The 20600-nt window shown below is 44.5% G+C and overlaps 1 protein-coding gene across 1 annotated transcript in view; it reads right to left on the reverse strand.

Moving 5' to 3' along the window:
- Positions 1-1442: 1442 nt before the first annotated feature.
- LOC144827823 (urokinase plasminogen activator surface receptor-like) overlaps positions 1443-20600 on the reverse strand; it is a 34554-nt gene continuing 15396 nt past the window's right edge. The window contains exons 3-4 of the mRNA XM_078685989.1: positions 7861-8010; positions 1443-2437 (exon numbers count right to left, since the gene is read on the reverse strand). Of these exons, the coding sequence (XP_078542115.1) occupies positions 2313-2437; positions 7861-8010 (275 nt within the window). The 3' untranslated portion in view covers positions 1443-2312. The remainder of the gene's footprint in view (positions 2438-7860; positions 8011-20600) is intronic.

The following is a 20600-nucleotide window of genomic DNA, read 5'->3' on the forward strand; positions in this document are numbered from 1 at the left end:
CACACGTTCTTGTGAATATGCCCCTAAGTCAGAAGGCAAAATCCTAGACCAGGCCAACCTGCTTGGTGTATACAACCTCGAGGTTCTATACACCATAAACCATAAGCCACAAAGTGTGCTTAGGTCCCGGTGTACCATGGAATATTATTGCCACTCAAATGTACTTAAAGTTTTAAAATGTTATTCCTCTGGTTCTCCTTATTGGATTGTGGTCATTTTCATGACATTTCCTTTTTTTAAATGTTCTTGATTTATTTTTTATTCGATTTGGGTTTTATATTGTTCGGTATTTTGAATGTATTACTGTTTCAGTACTGCATAAATAATTTATGCATTTCCTTAGATTGAGCCTGTCTGCTCTGTGTCATTGCTACCATGGGTTTGAGCTCATGGACATTAGTGACTCTTGCAGGACACCCTGGCAGTTGGTGTTAATATTCCTTACGGACGGCGACTGTCAGCCCCATATAATAATACACTTTGTTACAACAGACCTGAGAGCAAAGGGGCATCCCAGAATCCTCTGCAGTGTTATATAAAAAAATGCATATTTGGACTGTGGTGGTTCAAGGGGGCTAAGAGCACTGCAAGAACATTGGTTTTGTGTTCAGCGCCACACAGGTGCAGCAGCAGAAGCACCCTCCCCTCCCAAAAATCCAAGAGCAATGTTAATTTAAAATTCAAAAGAGCAACTTAAGTCTTCCAGGTCATTGGATTCCTGATCTGGGGAGGATTTATTTTAAACATTTAGAAGTAAATGGAATATAACTATGTTTCCACTTTATTTGCTTTCTGATTCTCCACTATAACCAATCTGTGCAACAGGTGGGTAAGACTCTGCCACATAAGATGCCCTTTTTCAGCAATGATGTTTTTATTTCTTTGTTATGGGTCACTATCAGACCAAGTAAATTCTTTTTCTTTGCCACATCATAACGAGGAGCTTTAAATGCTTAATTCTGGGATCAGCATAAAAATGTTATAGCTTAATCAGCTATCAGTAGACCCAGATTTCCAAACTGGGACTCAGTTGTTGAAACTCTAATGATCATCTATACTTTCTTAGAGACAAATTCATGGGAAACCTTAAGTTCAGCCATCCTTCATTGGACTTCAGAGTGACGGCAGGCGTGCTTACCGCCATGGTTCTATGTCAATGAGGGTCTCATCCTGTCTTTGACATTACCTGTTCTATATGGGTGTCTATTTACCTTTACTCCTTTTACAACCCCTCTCCCATCAAACACACAACCAATAGCTATCACAGACCCATAAAAGATGCAGCAGTGTCAACTTAAGTTTATTAATTTTTTCAATGTAAATTATTAGGCAGTTTTATATTATGTATGCTATGGGGTTTACTATAGCATAAATCAGACCAGTCAAAGGATTACAAAGCACATATAAACTCATAACTCTATGATCTTCTGTTTTGTCGTCATCAACACAATGTGGCGGATATTTTCCATGATTTTATATTCCAAGAGGTGTTTAACTCTCAGGCCAAGAAAGAGAAACAAAGCAGGAATGACTGGAAGCACCTGGTAATGTCCCACTGATAGTAGATGGTTAGTTAGTTGGTTATCTCCTGAGAGCGTCTCTGATGGGCATCATTGTTGAAAGGAAGCAGGATGACCTCAAGCTGAGGCCCCAGAGGCTGACCCAACATTTCCAGCCGCATCTCAGATGGGAGGTGAAACCTTGTCTCTCTGGTTCAGGCACAGATGTGTTCATAATTAAACAGCCCTTGGTGGTGGAAAGAAAGTGACGCAACTGAAGGAGCCAGAGATTAAAAGTCAGCCATTTTTTGAGCAGGTAGAAGTGTGCTACACTCTTTATGTATCACATGTCAACACAGGGACTTGATATGTAATCTGCATGTATATTTATTGCCAGGATATACATTTGGTGATGTGATTTAAAATAGAGAGGTAACACTAGATTTCAGTTTCCTCCATGGTTACACGTGAAGTCAGCATTGGTATCTCAGCGGGAGGAGCACCTTCTCTGATCATGAGCCAATATCTGTGGGTGGTTCAAGAGACTGGGCGTGGATCCCTCAATGCATCAAGCAGATGAAACCATCTCAAACACCCAGGAACCAAAGATGGCTTAATATGGAGGTTGGTGGTCTGTAAACAGCCCAAACAGTACAAAGCACATTGCCTACATGTATTCCCAGGGAGGCTGACAGGGGTTCATCTGCTTCTTTCTTACAGAGTTTCACTTCACAAGTCCAGACTCTGCATGCCAGGTACTTGTAACACTTCAAAAGCTGGGGTATTACTGCATAAGAGGTGTACTTAATGGTCTCAAAGCTTCTCAGCAGGTGAACACAGTAAATCATAAGTGTAGGCATGCGACCCAGCCAGGTAAAATGATTGACAGAAGTCTTGAGAGGCACATCCTTTCAGAAAATATTGTTGCACTTCTTCACCTGCAGAAGAAACACAGAACAGAATCAGTCATTAGCAATGTTGTTACATAAAAGTTTGTTTTCCATTTTGGAAATAATTCATGCCCATCCCAGTTCCAAAGTCCCCAAGATCTCAGATTAGCAACTAATACAGATGCTGCAAATTGTTAGAAGCAACCTGGACTGGATTCCAGGCTCTGGGATTTCAGGCTGAATTCTGACTGTCACAAAAGGTGAATACATGTCCTTATTGTGGGAACTTAGAGGGCTGCATGAAACAAGGAAACTATTGGCCTGACAGTAATAATTTCAGCGTTACACTGCCAACAATAAATGTCAATCACCCACACTATTTTATGGAGTTTACCAAAGGACTCTTTTTTTATTTACCGCTTGTTGGAAAACTTGTTCAACCTTTTCTTTTATAATAAATGTTTTTTCAACTGATTACCAATACCCAGAAATGCTCAGTTATTTTTCAGAAAATCTTATAATGAACTGTACCACATTCATGACAGAAAATACAACTTTGTTTATTGCAATTGTATATTTCTTTATGCAAGTCTCCTGGTGTTCTTGAATATTCAAGCATACTTCTTAAAATACCACTTCACCTTGGTGATGAGCCCATCAGTGAGAGTAATCAAAAAATCCATCCTTGTAATTCATCATGTTACAATCCTCTATGTTCCCAATGTTATACAGTGGCAATATTTATGATCCACGTTTATTTGTGCTGGGGATACCGCAGCAACAATGCACTCATGCGGTTCCAAGAGAACATTTGGAGGAGACTGACTGGACTTTGACACCCTGAACAACTTGAACAGTGTGCTCTATATGTATGGCATTACCTGAGAGAACTTGTCCTCAAAAATAGCAGACACACACACACATGTCCACAATGTAGGTATTGTTTCTCTTCATGCTATTGTTGCTGGCTGTCTGTTGTGTCAGTCTGCAGTGGTGAATTCCAGGACCTGCCAAGTTGAGTATGTAGCTGTTCTTGTGTGATGTGTTCACTTAGGCTATATTGTATGATGGACACTTAATTATACCCGCAAGGTAATAATTGCAGGGACTGAAAGTGTTACATTGTGTGTCTTCTACTTCTGCATCCTCTCATCTCTTCCACCATTAGGCAGGACTATCACATATTATATGAACAGCAATGCTCTGAATTAATATTGATTAGGTGGAACAGAATTGTGCCACTGACCTAGATGCACCCACTCTGTAAGGCTCTGGATGACTCAGACAAGAGCAGGGTCATGCCCCTAAACCCAGCCATGGCTGCTGAAGTCCCTGGAGGGAACAGGCCTCACAGACATCTGGGCATGCTTTGAGCCAAATCACAGGTCCTCCACTTTGCCCTTGAAGCTCTGGAGCCCACTACTGCCCCTTCTCTGTACTCGTCTCTTCTTTGCTATATCTGGACGCGGCCTGCTGCCTTCTGCCTGCCGGGCACCGGTGATTGCTGCCAGTGCTGCACAATGACATTACATAATGCTAGTTGTAAACGGCCTGACTAATGTCTCCACAGCCCAGCACAGATGCCCTGTGCTGTTCTACTAGGTGAACACTGAGAATTGAGCCTTTGGTTCAGCAGTGTCTGCCATAATGATTAAAATAATGTTTTAACATATATAATAAAAATCAGGGATCTGCTTATATATAACAATTCTCAACCTTGACAAATGCCCTGTCCTAATTTGAAAGTGGGCGAATTGAGACGTGTAAGGAAACCTATATTTGGCCTAGAAGCACCAAGGGAGATCAACAATGACCAAAAGATGGTATGGTTCACTAAATCAAATGCACTAATTAGATCGGAGAATCAAAGATACCAGATTGTAAAAGGAATAATAATTTGGTGTAGTGAATCTTTTGAATTCTTGATCCAGACCAGTGTCTGTAAAATTCTTTATATTATAGCAAGATAATTCCACCTATATATAAGTAAAGGAAGGTGGCAATGTGGTCGCCCTTCCGGTGGTCTCTCTACATTCCTGCAACCTCCTCAGTAGGATCCTGCTCATCTTTCTCACAGAGGTGTCCAGGAGCAAAACAGGACAATTATTTTAGGGCCTTTTTAATCACCTTTTTTTAGATTGATACATTAATAGCCCAGGAGGGTGGCATAAAGTTGAGAGGAACTACATTAAATACACTTGTTAGAATAGGCCCCCATAATTTAGTAGGAGATTTAAAAGCATCTACCAGCCCCCAGCACTAGCATGCGGAGCCAAAAGGACCTCGCCTATAGTGATATCCAGAGGAAGGATTCCTCATCTATACATCGCCTCACAACCTTCTACACCATTGTCCAGATTATTCTGTTTGAATATTCCAGAGAAAGATCTGCATTCCTGGCCTCACAAGAAACAAAAGAACAGAACTCAGGAAAAACACATTTGTTTTTAAAAAACAAAGCATTTGGGTATCCCCCCAAAAACGTATTATTATTATTTCCTGCAGGTAAACTCAGTTTCAACCAAGCCTAGTTCTGGAGCGTTTTCTTCTTTTGGGAAAGGTTGCGTTTGTATTGTAAGTGAAAAGACTCAATAACCATAATACCCGGGATGAACAACTTAGGGCTTGTTTCAGACACTGGGAGGACTGGGTATAAACGATCCCCTACTACTTCCTCCATTATCCAATTGTGAACGGGTCAGAAGAAACTTAATAGAACTGCTAATATGATTAAAGTTATCCATCAGCAAATTAGGAGTAACATCATCTTATATATAGAAACAAATTTATGTTGAATTGCCTGTCACTATTTCTTGTAGTGGGATCGCAACCTGCCCCCTTAATCTATACACCATTAGGCCATTCATGTTTCTTACCCCTGGAAAAAAAGGTAATATAATGGGGTCATGGTCACTTAAAACAGACTAGTACAATGCTAGGGATACCACACAAATTGATTATAGGAGCAGAAGTCAATACATAGTAGATGACTGTTGAGACATTTATTCCTGAAAACAAAGGAATCTCCTTCCCATTAATGTCTGGTCCACATTTTAATAAATGTAAATCATGCTTTGAAATACAATGAATCTCCTCATTTATTAAGGCAAAAATTAACAAAGCCCAACCCACCCTGATTAGTTTATCCATATACACGTGTTGCCGTAAAGGACAAGCCTGAATGTTAAAATTGGGAGCCCAGAATAATACAAAATAATTATGGATAGGGTATAAACATTCTTCAAGGCCATATTCTAGTGCTCTTTCTACCTTGCTACATGTAAAATAAAAAACATTGTTATAAAAATTCACACACCTGTTTGCCAGATTATTGCTGGTACCTCCAGAAACACACCTGGAAACTCTGTTGCTTCAACATCACATGCTTCAAAGTTGCCATGTATAAGATCCACCTTAAATCTTTCCTGAGCACTTGCTGAAGAGTTTGTAAAACGTCTGTGGGCAGCTAAGGACCCTGTCCAGGGTCAACTATTGAGAGATGCTGCACTTGCGGACAAACTTAGGGAGCAGTGACATCCTCCTCCACACTCCATACGTGGGGAATAGGCATTTGCTAAAGAATGCCAAAATAGAGCTTATCTCTCTATGTACATCTCAGTAGAGGACATGTTCTATAAACTGAACAAACTACATTAGGAGCAAGGAGAGAAAGCAGCAAGGCTCTTGGGTGCTCCTCTTAGACAGCGGTAAGCCGCAGTCCCACCCTGGCAGTCGGAGAGTACACAGATTACTTTACTCATGCCCCACAGAATATCTTTAACACCTTCAGGATCTACTACAGAAAACTGTACATCTCTAAATTCAATAACAATGAAGACAGGGTGTAGTGAAGGCAGGGCCCTGCTTGCAAACATTGCTATGTTAGCATAAGCTTATTCGAAGTTTAAACACCATTTTGCCATTTGGCAGCTTTTGCACATAACACTTCATGTGACTGTTGTAAGTTAGACTGCTTGAATTTCTTCACATGAGAACGGCTTGTTTTTAACATCCCTAGACTCACATGGCGACCTTAGCCAGTAAAGTGCGTACAGAAGCTTCCAAGGTTACCATAACAAAGTACGCTGTTATCCGGGCTGATCGGCCCACGCTCTAGACATAACATGATCACAGCTGCAACTAATTGAAATTCTAGCGCCTTTAATATTGCAGTGGATGCATGATTGGGGCACTTGGAGAAAATTCTGCCAGTTCTGAAAAATGCATCTTTTGTGTGTGAGGGAGCGACCTTGTGGAAATGGTTCATATTTGTTGCCAAGGAGTTATAACCTGCAAATAGTGCTCTGGTAGGGTTATTTGCTAAAATAATTCAATTATGATAGTGCCTATACCTGGTTTGCTTTCAGATGCCCTTTATACATCCTAATTTATGAATTATAAGATTCTTTTCCTGCCTCAGATACAATGAAGACCCAGCTGATAATTGAGCCTGATGACACTTTTGTTGTGCTGGCCACAAGCTATCTGGGTGTAGAATGGATGGGACAAAACATACATTCCAGGTGTCTTAGACACAGTTTCCCAAACACTGCAGTCGTTCTGAAGCTTAGCCTTAGTTTAGTTTGCCCTTTGACCATGTACAGCACCTTTGTGCCTTTTTGTCTAGGTTTGCACTATACAAATACCACATCATCAGGGTATATTTGGTCAATGAGAGATGATTTCTACTATATATTTGGTAAAACTGTGAACACTGAAGATAGTCAGTTGGATGTTATGTAAATAATTACAATTAATTAGTATGAACAGCTTTTAGGGGCAGATTATGATGATGGTCAAATGAGCGCCCGACTGCCATCATTACGGGAGCCGGACTGACTGACAGGTAGTTGGTCGTCCTGCCTACAAAATTGGGATCTGAGCGCTGTGAGAGCGGTCGGAAACATGTTGATTTGTATTGAGGCAAGAACCAATGCAAAGAGGCATGTTTTCAAACAATCCTGCTCCCCTTGGAAGGCACCATGTGGTGTTTGCTACACGATGAAGCGATGTTTAGGGGTGCACCAGAGGTGTCCGAAGCGGAGGGCCACAGGGGATAGAGGCCATGCTAGGGGCCCCAAAAAAAACTTTTTGCCGGCCTTTTTTCACATTGGAAGAACTGATATGAGTTGGCTGGCAGAGAAAGGGGGATCACAATTCAAACAGCGGATCCTTCAGAAGGAACTGACTTCATTGTGGAGAAAGTGATCGGACCGACCGCCCAATGGGATCCTGGAGCCTGTTGGAAGTTGTTGGTCAGTCGCTGGGCCAATGGGGTGGGGCCAACTGCATCCTAATGCAACAGTCTGATGGTGGTTAGAGATGTCAGTGAGACTGACACTGAGGGCAAGTCGGTGTCAGTCCCACCCACATCATAATCAGCCCCTTAGTGTAAAAGAAAGGACCAGAAACCAAGAAGATTTGTGCAGTGGGATATATAACTCATAATTACAAAAAGTGGTTTATCTCACCAGGTCTTGCGCCAGTTCCAGAGAAGCTGGAACAGGTGTTTAGATCCCCGGTACACTGAACATCTCCAGCCGCTGAGCAGGGGTCCACAGATTCGGTAGTGAGACAATCTTTACATTTATATCCATTGGGGGTTTCATCTATAGGAGGCACTGAAATAACAGAACAGGAATTTAAAAGTGTATTTCTATTCATAAAAGTGATGCCAAGTTGATGCTAAATTCTCCCACCCTAACAGCAATAACATTAAACACCCCACATTGTATGAACATAAAACTAATGTTAGGTTTAACTCATGAGGCACAGATTCGTTTTACTTTATCCTTGCCCAGAATAACAATTATTTTCCTTTAACTGCTGTAGAATTGTGTGTGCTTGAAGTAACTACTATACCTGAACCGTTGCATTCTCCATGTCCAGGAGATGTGAGGACAACAACCCATCCACATATCAGCCATGCACCCTTGAGGTTTGAGTAAATAGTGTCAATGCCAATATATTGAGTGTGTTTTGATGTTACCAGTTGGCCCATGCTCCATGCCCCAGCATACAGATATTTTTAAAGGAAGGGGACAGTGGGCTCCAGATTTTAGGCAGCACATCATTGCAGGCACCACAATGGACAAACAGTAGGAGTATTGATTTAATCTTCAAAAAGTAATAATGTTACAGGTAAGTGAGACAATTGCTTTTGAATCTCCACTTTCTTGTTGACATCTTTGAGACTATGAGAAGGTGGCTTCATCAAAATACTACCCGCCCTCAGAGAAACAGGTGTATCATGGAAAAGAGACACAGTGGCAGGAGGATGTGCAGCAGGTTGTGCTTTCACTTCTTCTCTAGCCCTTCTTTTAAGGCAGCATCTGAAGCCCACACTGTCTTTACTGGCAGCTTCTCAAAAACATTCAGAAGCTAGTGAGAAGCTAATGTCAGAGTAAGTTTGAGATCCAGGCCCTATTGACAGAATGAAGAGAGTGTCCTGTGGTTGACAGGATCTTTATCTTTAGATGTTAGACAAAAGCCCCAAAAAACGACAATATGGGGTTAACGAGCATTACCCACATTAATCATATCTAAATTAACTGAACCATGAAGGTCTTTGTCATGAACATATTCTGGCCTTAACATCTCACTTAATGCATGCATTATGATGCATATGGAACCTTTAAGGTCTACAATTAGTCTAGGAGGGGAACTGGTGAAAGGTCTCTATGATGAGGTTAGGCTAAAATGGGTCTCCACTGGAATAGCTAAGGTGCCCCATGCAATAATTGCCGTTTTACAGATGTTTAGCACACGTTAAGTGATCACTTGTTTGCAAGCACAACATTCTGGAATCAAGAAAAAATGCAAGTTTACTTTCAAGCTATACAATGATTTATGCATCGTTAGCATCACTATATCACTATATCAGGTGAGATGAAAGGATGACATCCATGTAGGTAGTGGACTGGGGTGGGTGGGATAGGCCTGAGGTAGGATAGAGGACTCCCTCTTTGACTTACTCTTTCTCATTCACTCATTCACTGACTCATTCTCTTATCTATTTTCCTACTCTCACTTTGATTCACTTACATATATGATCGGCTGGTGTTCTTTTCCTTGCGGCATTTCTACTTGGGCTCCAGTTCTACTTCTTGCGACACCCGCTTCGCGGGTGCCACTCGTCGGATTTACAACCTTGCCGGCCTGACCCCTGAGGACACGGGGAGACTTTGCCTGCTTGAACTACTGAGGGTCAAGAGGCGGGACTGCGAGGACCAGACTGCCCAGCGCCGCTGATCGGCCGCAGCTGGTCCTCTTTCCGCCCCCTCTTCTTCAAAGACCGTGTGCTACCTGTGGGCAGTGGAGCCTCTTACCGGCTGGTGTTCTTTTCCTTGCGGCATTTCTACTTGGGCTCCAGCGCTACTTCTCGTGACACCCGCTTCGCGGGTGCCGCTCGTCGGATTTACAACCTTGCCGGCCTGACCCCTGAGGACACGGGGAGACTTTGCCTGCTTGAACTACTGAGGGTCAAGAGGCGGGACTGCAAGGACCAGACTGCCCAGCGCCGCTGATCGGCCGCAGCTGGTCCTCTTCCCGCCCCCTCTTCTTCAAAGACCGAGTGCTACCTGTGGGCAGTGGGAGCCTCTTACCGGCTGGTGTTCTTTTCCTTGCGGCATTTCTTCTTGGGCTCCAGCACTACTTCTCGCGACACCCGCTTCACGGGTGCCGCTCGTCGGATTTACAACCTTGCCGGCCTGACCCCTGAGGACACGGGGAGACTTCGCCTGCTTGAACTACTGAGGGTCAAGAGGCGGGACTGCGAGGACCAGACTGCCGAGCGCCATTGATCGGCCGCAGCTGGTCCTCTTCCCTCCCCCTCTTCTTCAAAGACCGTGTGCTACCTGTGGGCAGTGGGAGCCTCTTACCGGCTGGTGTTCTTTTCCTTGCGGCATTTCTGCTTGGGCTCCAGCGCTACTTCTCGCGACACCCGCTTTGCGGGTGCCGCTCGTCGGATTTACAACCTTGCCAGCCTGACCCCTGAGGACACGGGGAGACTTTGGCTGCTTGAACTACTGAGGGTCAAGAGGCGGGACTGCGAGGACCAGACTGCCCTGCGCCGCTGATCGGCCGCAGCTGGTCCTCTTCCCACCCCCTTTTTAGACACCTCGTATATCAAGGTCTACCAGTGACGTGCACACGGGACGCGCGCAGGACACAGACCGGGGCGAAGACCGGGCAAAGAGCGGGCCGTTTGAGGCCATTCGAGAACGTTAGAGACTGGACTGGGCCATCCCACTTATAGCAGGAATATCCCCATTTCCTCTTTTTCGCTTCTATTAGTTCATCTGTCCTCTCCCAGCGTCCTCTAGTTGTATTGCTCACTATGAGTAAAATGGAGACGAGGAGCAAAGCCAATTCGGCAGCCAATGGACCCACGACAATTGCCCCTACTCAAGGTAAAATTGATAACTATTTTTTGAAGGCAGGATCCCTCTTGATAGATGACATCACTCTCTTAGAAAGACGCATTTCGCAAGAAATAGAGTGGGTTAGGAGGTCATCGATGGGTGCTATATCGATGGCAAAAACTCCTGAGGATAGGCGGAATATAGATAGTTCACAGCTTGGTGCTTGTGGAGGGGCCCAGCAAACCACTAGCATAGACCTCTCTGACGGAATTCTAAGTGATCTTGAGGACATGAGCCTTCTCTCATTGCCACTGACACAAATTACTCAACCACCAAATATAACAAACATGGGAGAAGATACTGATCTAACCACCCAAAGCCCTATTCCATCGAGGGAAGAACCCCCCTTAACAACTGACACCCCAAATGTGGCAGGGCCATTAAATCCAGATCGGGGTTTAAGGGAGGGTGCCATACAAAAAAGGAAAAGAGGGAAACAGAGTAATAAGGAAAGGAAGGGAAAAAAAGCGAAGGTAGGGCCAACATACAATATACCCAGTACAGACCTTACTACTCAGGATAGAACTTCACCCGTGATATCGATTGACTCTCCCCAGCAACCATCTAGTGACACTCTCACTGATCTGCCACCTCCCACCACTGAACACAATCTTGAGTTAGCTGAAGAGGATATAACATTAGCAGACATAGGGAAACTCTTTAAGTCAATCTTAAGCCCCTTAGAAGCCCGCCTGATTAAAATGGAAGCGAGGTTAATTAAAATTGAGAAAACCGCACTACAGATTATGGACGGTTGGAAACCTGGGGCTCCTGGCCCCATACTTTCTAACACTGATCCAAAACATAAAAAGAACTCCGACCCTCCAAAACTTGTAAAAAATACCGAGGCTGTAACAACTGCACTGGGTGCTAAAAACCCTAAATTACATAGCAATCAACCACCAAATTTAAAAGTTAAATCATCTACGCCAGTGACTTCTGCAGGTGTCTCCAATAAGCAACCTCCTACTGCACAACAACAATCAGCTTCAGTCACCGATAACACACAGTTCAATACACAACATAAAAGTCCTTCCAAACCCCCCTTGATTATCATTCAAAATGTCCAAGACCTTAATAACTTAGTGGTAAAACCACAAAGAACAGTTACTGTTAATCTCCCGCCTGAGGTAGCTCCATATACCGTCATTCTAGCCGGGGCTCCCGAACTAAAATCGGATACAAATGAGACAGGGGAGTCATTAAAAAATAAAGTAATCAATTGGCTTTCAACACATAGACCTCTTCCCAGAGGTATGACCAGCGATATTCGCATGGTAAGAAGAGTCTCGTGGGTAGGCAAGAGACCCAAAACAATCAGTGGTGACTGCATACTGGTGAGCTTTAAAGAGCCAGGAACAGTCTCATTTATTTGTAGTTCCTTTTTGGAGGATGAGGGGAATACCATTCACCCAGTCCCTCTTTCGTTCTTCTATCCAGCAAATGAACATGCAACCAATGACCAGAGAAGAGGATACCATCAGAACTCACATGGAAATTGGGAGGGCAATCAGGGAAGGATCAGACCCCCCTTTAACCAAATGCGAAGACCCCCTGATCATCCGACTATATACAACAACTTCCAGGGGTGGGAGACTGCAAAGAGAAGAGGAATGGGAATGGGTGGATTTGATAGAGAAGTGCCTTGGCCTCCAAGATTCTACCAGCCACCACTTCTACCACTGTCTAACCGATATGACTGCCTTGAAATGGTGGACTGACATCTGGCCTCCGAAGAAGGTGTATACGGACAAACACTAGGGTGTGATGAAGGCAACCTTGACACCACTAACTCTAGGGAGGAGATATCTACTACTAGGAATCTAGACTCACCCCAACAGAGAAAAGAAAGGGGAATTATTCTGGAGGGTCCATTTATGGCTGAAGGGCATAAAGATATGGCATCTCGCACAGCCCACATAAGTCAAACGGTCAATCAATCTCGTACGCAGACTATCCCACAAACACTAAATTTGCTTTCTTGGAATGTGGCAGGCCTGGCCAACAAAATAGACTCGGACATATGGGCCGAGCTAATACATCCAAAAAGCGTCTGTCTCTTTCAAGAGACTTGGGCTAGGGACGAGACCTCCTCTAGGGGTTTCCAGACATTCTCAATTCCAGCTACCTGGGGTGGGAGAGGCCGACCATCTGGAGGCTTGGCAACCTGGGTGGCTTCCGACTTAGGCTGCTTAGCTTCACGATATATAGTAGACTCGGAAGATATATTGGCCGTTCTACTTGAATGGCCGGGTCCCTTTAAATTACTAGTCATAAATATTTACTCCAGGCCTGTCCCAATAGCTACTACCTCTAAAACTATAGAGGTATTGTCACGCCTCCTAGAAACCATCCCAGGGGATATATCATACCTAATAGGGGGGGACCTTAATTCACATTTTGAACCATTGCCTGGATCACTTGATGGACCCTCCCTAGAGGAGGATTCAAGTTGGCAGGTTCCTCCGACAGAAGCACCCCCTCCTAGAGCATGGACACCGCTAGCCGTTCAAATAAATCCACTAAATCTCACCTACGGTTTGAGAGCTTGTAACGGCCGCACTAGGTCTGACATCCCGAGCAAATGTACATTTAACAAACTAGGGAGGGAATACAGATTAGATTACTTCCTGGTACAGATGCATGTATGGAAAAGGGTAGTGGATTTCAAAATAACATCTAGGCAGGATAGTGACCACAACGCTTTAGAATTAGAATATGCCATCCCCTGCTCGGAGGTGAATGTGTCAAGTGAGCAAACATTGAGAGAGGGACACCTCCTGGACAACAACAGGAGGAGGATAAGATGGGAAAAGCTTGCCTCTAGCGAAGAGAAGCTAGCCTCTCTCTACGCTGGAATTATCCCTATCCTCGAGGAGGCCTTTTACCTATGGAACCTAGACTCCCTAAAAGATACTAGCAAAGATTTAGCACAGGTACACGAACACCTAATCAGGAATCTTGAAGCTGATCTCTTTAGTACCAGACGACCCAGAACCCAGGGACCTACCAGAAATTCTTGGTTCAATAGTATTTGTCGACTGGCTAAACGAGATCTCCTATCCATCATAAAAGAAGGAGGCCCAAGGGAAGAGATCCGCTCTAAAAGGAGGGCTTACAAAACACTTATAGCTAATGCTAAAATAGAGTGGGATGTACAGCACTGGTAGAATCTATCGGAGTCCCTAGCCAAAAGAGACTCCCGTAGATTCTGGAGAATAATTAATCATGGAAGCGGGGATCTTCCCACGGCAATTGAGCCCAACATTGCAGCAAACGTCTGGCAAGAACATTTCCAGCAGCTATATTCCCCCGAGAATGAGGAGTTAGAACCAATATTACCTACTATTCTTGACACATATACCTCTGACCCCTTCACCATAAAAGACATTAGGGTGGCGATAGCAGGGCTTTCCTCTGGAAAGGCGCCGGGCTTGGATGGGGTGCCAGGCGATCTCTTCAGGCAGGAACCTGGGATTTGAGCACCCTACTTTATGGTCTTATTCAATGCAGTGCTGGGGGGAATGAAAATACCGGATACTTGGCTGGGAGCGGAGGTGGTCCCGATATTTAAAAAGGGGTCGCCTCTGCTCCCCGCCAACTATCGCCCAATCAGCCTCATTGATGTGTCCCAGAAACTGTTCGGCAGATTAATTCTTGATAGGCTGCAAAGCTGGATGGAAGAGACCGACATTCTGAGCCCTCTCCAGGCGGGGTTTAGAAAAGGAGTCTCAACAGTCGATCAAATACTTAGATTGAACATTTTGTATTGGAAGACGGTACATCTAGAAGGTGGGTCACTGTATGCGGTCTTCGTGGACCTCTGCGCCGCCTTCGATTTGGTCCCTAGGGCTAAATTGTGGGCGGTGCTGGCTGATCTGGGTGTCCCTGGAGATATCCTACAGATCCTAATCAGGCTACACACAGACAATTACGCCCGAGTAAGATATGGAAAGGGCGGTAGGCTGACAGATAGGTTCCCTGTCCGAAGAGGGGTAAGGTAGGGCTGCGTGTTGGCGCCGACCCTGTTCTGCCTATTCACGAACGGGGTGATAGAGCATTTGAGCAAGATCCCCAATATTGATGCGCCACAATTGAACAGTAGCAGGGTGCCAGCGATTATGTTCGCGGATGACACCCTGCTGCTGTCAAAAACACCAATGGGGCTACAGAGAGTCTTGAGGGGGTTCTTGGGGTTCTGCAATGAAAAGGGATTAGAAATAAACCCCTCTAAGACTAAATTCATGATTCTTAATCATAAACCCAAAAGCTGCCCAAATCCCCGCCTGGGATCTACAATCCTAGAAAGAGTTTATGAAATTGAATATCTCGGCATAACCCTCAACCAGAACCTGACCTGGTTGCCTCACAAATCAAAAGCAACCACAAAATTAATTCAGAGGGCTGGTGCCATTACAAGAATCGCCAAAAATCACCTCTTCGCCCACTGGCACCTGCCATACACATTTACAAAGCCCAAGCCGGGGGGGCATTACTTATGGGGCAGAGTTATGGGGACACACACCGCTACAGACCATACAAGTCGCAGAAAACAATTTTATTAGGCAATTGGCTGCTCTTCCACCTAGCACTCCTCTTCTCCCACTCAGAATGGACTTGGCATTACGACCAATTACGGAGGAACTGGGCCTCAAACCCTTGACTTACTGGAGGCGCTTGTGGAGCAGCCAGGATCTAGTACACTATAGAAGTGAATTGCAAGACCTTCTCAGATCAATCCACATGGCTAAAATCCCATGGCTAAAGTATATAAGGGACATGTGTACGACCCTTGGAGTCCCAGAGTTATGGTCCAATCCGGAAGTAATGTCTGCAAGGCTCCCGAGAAAAGAACTTTCCAAATTATTTTACAACTTCATGCTCCAGAAATCTCTGAGTTCTATACGGGAAGGATCCTTAACCGACACATTTATCAAGGCAAAAGACATCTACAGTCTTGAGTACGTCTTAGACGGTATGACGCCAGTGTTTGTAAGGAAGATCTTTATGCAATGGAGGTACGGTTCTCTTTCCCTGAGGTCCCTTACCAAATCCTGGGACGGCTACATGGACTCGGAGAACTGTCCAGCATGTAACTATAGGCTGGAAAGTGACCTTCACGTGGTCCTCTTTTGCAGAGCTTATAGCAGAATCAGGAGCTATTGGCTGGTCCCCTATTTAAGGACCCTGGGCTTCTGAACTTATGCCCCAGCCTACAGAGTGCTCAAAACAGACTTAACAGCTCCAACTGTGTTCGTAATGGCGAAATTTCTGATGGCAATGTGGAGATTACGAGCAAGAATTATAAGGGACGCTGACGCTGTATGATCTCTTGGATCTCAAACCAAAAATTTATTTATTTTAATTAGATTGTAATCGTGATCTGGGTATTTTAAAACACATAGCTTATTTCATAATGATTTTTAATGTTGGCATTTATTTGTACATCTTTTATGATCTCTTATGATCGAAATAAAGATTATTTGAATTTTAATTTGATATATGATCACTATCATCGGTTCTCATTCACTGAAATCTATGCACAATCACACTCACAAACACCCACTCTTACTGATTCTCACTCCTTCAAACACATGAATATACAGACCAACTCACACACCCACTTCCTGTCACACATTCACACTCACACACACACACTTCACAAATGCACAAAGCAACAACTTTGGAATTATCTTTTTTTCTTATCTTGGTTTCTCCTTGGTGACTGCTAGCAGCAGGGTATGAAACTATCACTGGACATAGGAAGTAGAAGTGCATGATTACTGCACTGCAAATGAGCAACCAGGCAGGACAGAAGATACCCATAGAAGACACGTATTAAGCCATTTCCCATTTTCTAATTCCAGTGCAAGAAGAAATTAGGAGAGGTTTTGGGATCCAGCCCCTGCTGCCCGGTGTCACTCCTCATTAGTCTAAGGAATCCACTGTTGAGTGGCATGACAGACCCATTTTAGGTGATATACTGCAGTGCCTGGGGCTTGCACACTACATCCACTATATGGAATGAATTGTACCTGTGTGAGTCGAACATAGTTCGATTACCACCTACACATGTGCAGTAAAGACATCTGCTTACACAATGAGATATTCTTAAACAGCATTTATTAGGTGGATTGTGAATTAGCCCCCTCCTCCACCCCCTATAATCAGGAGCTTCAAAATGCCAAGAGGGCTGACCTGTGTTGTGCTCTCAATAAAACAAGTACATGAAATGAAGATCAGCGTGACCATAAGTGAGAGGCAGTGTGATGTGGCTCACAGGAGGCAGGTCAACACCTCGACGCCCCTATCGATGAGATGAATTATTACTGCTCCATATCCAAAAGGACACTTTTGAGGACTGAAATAACTGGTCCAATGATCATTGCTGGGGATTAGAGCTGAAGCTTGCATCTCCTTTCCTCCTCGGCCAAGGTGTTGACCAGCTTTCTTATTTTCAGTTTCCTGCTTCCCACTTAGAGACCTTACTACATGTGTTTATTGTGGGAATCAGTACTCCTCCCTTAATGTTTACTTTTATTAGCGAACATGGAAGAGCAGGGAGATCAAGTGATTTCTGATTCATCTTTAAGAAAACTCCTCACATTGGAAATCTTTATCTCTGGTCAATACCTGTGAGAACAGATTTGATGCCGATGAGAATCCTGTGGGGAGCTGTGTTTAATCAAAATCTGAATTCCCAGTATACGGTTACCTTGACAAGACATTGGTTGCTGATTACGTGGAGTTGAGGTTCCGTGAATTCCGAACCCGTTTCATAAATATCGTCATATCATGACGATTTTGGTATCAGCGGACCGAAAATGGCGCGTATAATATATACGATTATTTTCATCATGTTCGAGTGACGAGATCACCTTGAAATCAGGGATTCCGTTCTGAACCCTTGGGTTCCATTTTGTGTATGGCAGCCATTTTTTGGTTGCCCTCACATAGGCCGATGACTAAGGCCGAACGAGTCCTTGGGACACGTACACCTTTAGCTGACTTCTGTGTGACCTGGGCAAGCTGACTCCGTTGCCCGAAGCCAAACCTGTTAGCCAGTTCCTTTCCCAGCAACTGGTCGAGATTGAAGATCAAGGCACAGGACATCATAAACTCTTTATTGCACACAACTATGTCTTATCTGACTCACACCTGTCTCTGCTCCTTTCTTTATGACTCGTTTACGATGAGGAGGTGCCCGTTTTTATTAGGGGTCCGTCCGATTTATCTGATGAAGAGTTTTGGGCCGGTCCGGGTAATTAATGGTGGGCTGGACAATGAAATGTGGGTTTGTCATGCAATTCTTTTGTCGTGTACACATGGGAGTGGTCAACTGTAAATAAGGAATGTTTGCCTGAAGCACAATATTTGGTATAAAAGGGATGACGCGCTTTGTAAGATTGAGCAGTCTCCTACGAATATACAGCCATTGTACTTCGTGGACCTCTGTTACTGGTTGCAGCCAATAAATTTGATCTTTGACGTCACCAAGAAGTTGCCGCGTTTCTGTAATTCTGAGACAGGTGAATCCAGAGATTCCGGGTGTGTCCCCTGGCACCGCTGGGTTCTAAATAACCCGGTTCTCCAATTGGCGCCCAACGTAGGGCGACTTCAGCAGTACCGGTCCAAGCCTGATGATCATGAGGAGCTTCGTGTGAAAATTCTGGAGGAAGGCCAGCCACCTCATCGACCCCTGTATGTCGTCGTGGTCCAAAAGTCTTTGCTGCGAGGTTCCCCGCTTTCCGACGGCTACGAAGGACTGCTGCCCTGACTGTCGCCCTGTCTTGGAGCCTTAGACGATTTGTAGAGCAAGGCGATAGACGGGTCTTCTGGTGATGTCATCGATACCTCAGTTAAGTATGAGTGGAGAGTCTCCCAGTCCTTAGTTTTTGGGTATCCCCTTGGGATCTTTGATTTGGGACTTGCAAGTACCAAAGCCGAGGGACTCGTGTATTCACGAGACTATCGTATTCGATAATCCTTTGAAGTTTGAAGCTAGACTAGTGAGTGAAGATGCCTGGTCTTAGCAGACTTGGAAATTTGTTTTGTCTTGGTTGTAATAGGGATTCCTGATTGGAGGACTCGTGTCCGGTTCCTCCGATTGGAACTCCAACCTATGAGCTCTATGTGAAGCCCTATCACGTATAATGAAGTATGGGTTAGGTACACTAGGAAAGATGGTGTCCTAAAATGGCCCCAATATGGTAGTTTTGAAACAGAAGTTCTAGATAATTTAGAGGTTAAACTCTTTAAGAAGAAAGCCCGGCCGGCGATGTTTAACTCTTTCCGCCTATGGCGAAAGGAGGCCAAACGGACAGAAATTAAATTAGCGAAGAGAAATAAGAAAGAGAGAGGTATCTTGATAATGCAAGCTGCTATACAGTTTAAAGATAACGAAGAAGAACAGGCGAGTGAGCAGTTGCACAGGCAACGTAAGATGGCGATTGATAAATGCTACCCGGCTTTGCCGCTTCTTCAGCAAGATGCAGCGAAGGAACTTGAGAAAGATCCCTTGATGTCACATTTGTTGAGTTCGCCACCCCCTTATGCGCAGAGTGCTACAGCACCTCCGCAACCTTTAGTTGTGCAACCTCCAGTTGTGCAGCTTCCTGTTATTCCACAGCCGCCAGCTCCTCTTCAGTTGGCCACTACTCCTCTGGTCAAGCCTTCTCAAGGGCCACTGGCTTTGCTACCTGCTCCGCCTTTAATTCCTGCGCCGCCTGCGCCTTTTTCACCTATTCTTGCTACCTCCTCTTCTACTGCTCCTACGTTGACCTTTTCTCTGTCCGCTTTATCTCCTGACCTGTCGACCTCTCCTTCTTTTCGACAGAGAATGACCAACACTGTTACTAGTCTTTTGTCTCCTTTCTTTGGGTCGCATAGTACGACCCCTGTTTCAGAGCGTAAGCAGTTGCGTAGCCAACTGCCTGATTCTCGAGAGAGAGAAATATTGGATTGTTTGGCGTGTAAATGGGTTACTCGTCCTTTAAGATGCGATGTAGAGTCTGTTATGGATGTCTTCCGTCAATGGGAAGCACAGAAGCAGAGATAAGTTTTCGATAAGGTGTGTACTTTCCTTCGTGAAGAATGGTAAGATGATGACGTGGGACAGACTCCGTCTGAGTTGTTCCATATACAGGCTGAGTTTGCGAAAGGTACGATTGTGGGTTCCGATGTTGAGAAAGCAGTTGCGACGTTGTTGTCGTTTAGGAGCGAGTCTCTTTCTCAGCCGCTGTTTGAGCCTGATCCCTCTGTTAGGAGAAAGGTGAGACAGTACCCAATGAGAGAAGTTCCTCCTGTATGGAAGGAAGCAGTCCAGGCTGATGCCCCTAATAACATTGATGCTTTACCGGCTCATTTTCAACGTGTTTGGGTACATGTTCCGTGGAAGCATGCAGAAGTTTTGGCCCTTAAACAGACTTTGCCTGACCCCAGTAAAAATCCTGCAGGGTATTACAAGGAATTATCACAGACCGCAGACTCATGTGTTATGAATCTAGCGGATATAGACATGTTGTTTGGAAATGTGGTTCCACAGCCTTTATGGGGATTGATTCATCATACGGATCATGCGCAAGAGTTAGGTGATTCATGGGTTAATATTGCTGCTGCAGATGACCAGCAAGTTGGTGGTGCTAAACCTGAGCCTTTGGTAGGAGAACTTCCTGGTAAGATCGTTACTTACATGAAGACTTTAATGCCTGCGATGCGTGTAAATTGGGATAAATTGTCTGCGTGTAAACAGAAGAAAGAGGAAACCGTGTCTGATTTCTTCACAAGGT

The sequence above is a fragment of the Lissotriton helveticus genome, chromosome 4_1 (assembly GCF_964261635.1).
Source record: "Lissotriton helveticus chromosome 4_1, aLisHel1.1, whole genome shotgun sequence".
NCBI classification, from domain to species: Eukaryota; Metazoa; Chordata; class Amphibia; order Caudata; family Salamandridae; genus Lissotriton; species Lissotriton helveticus.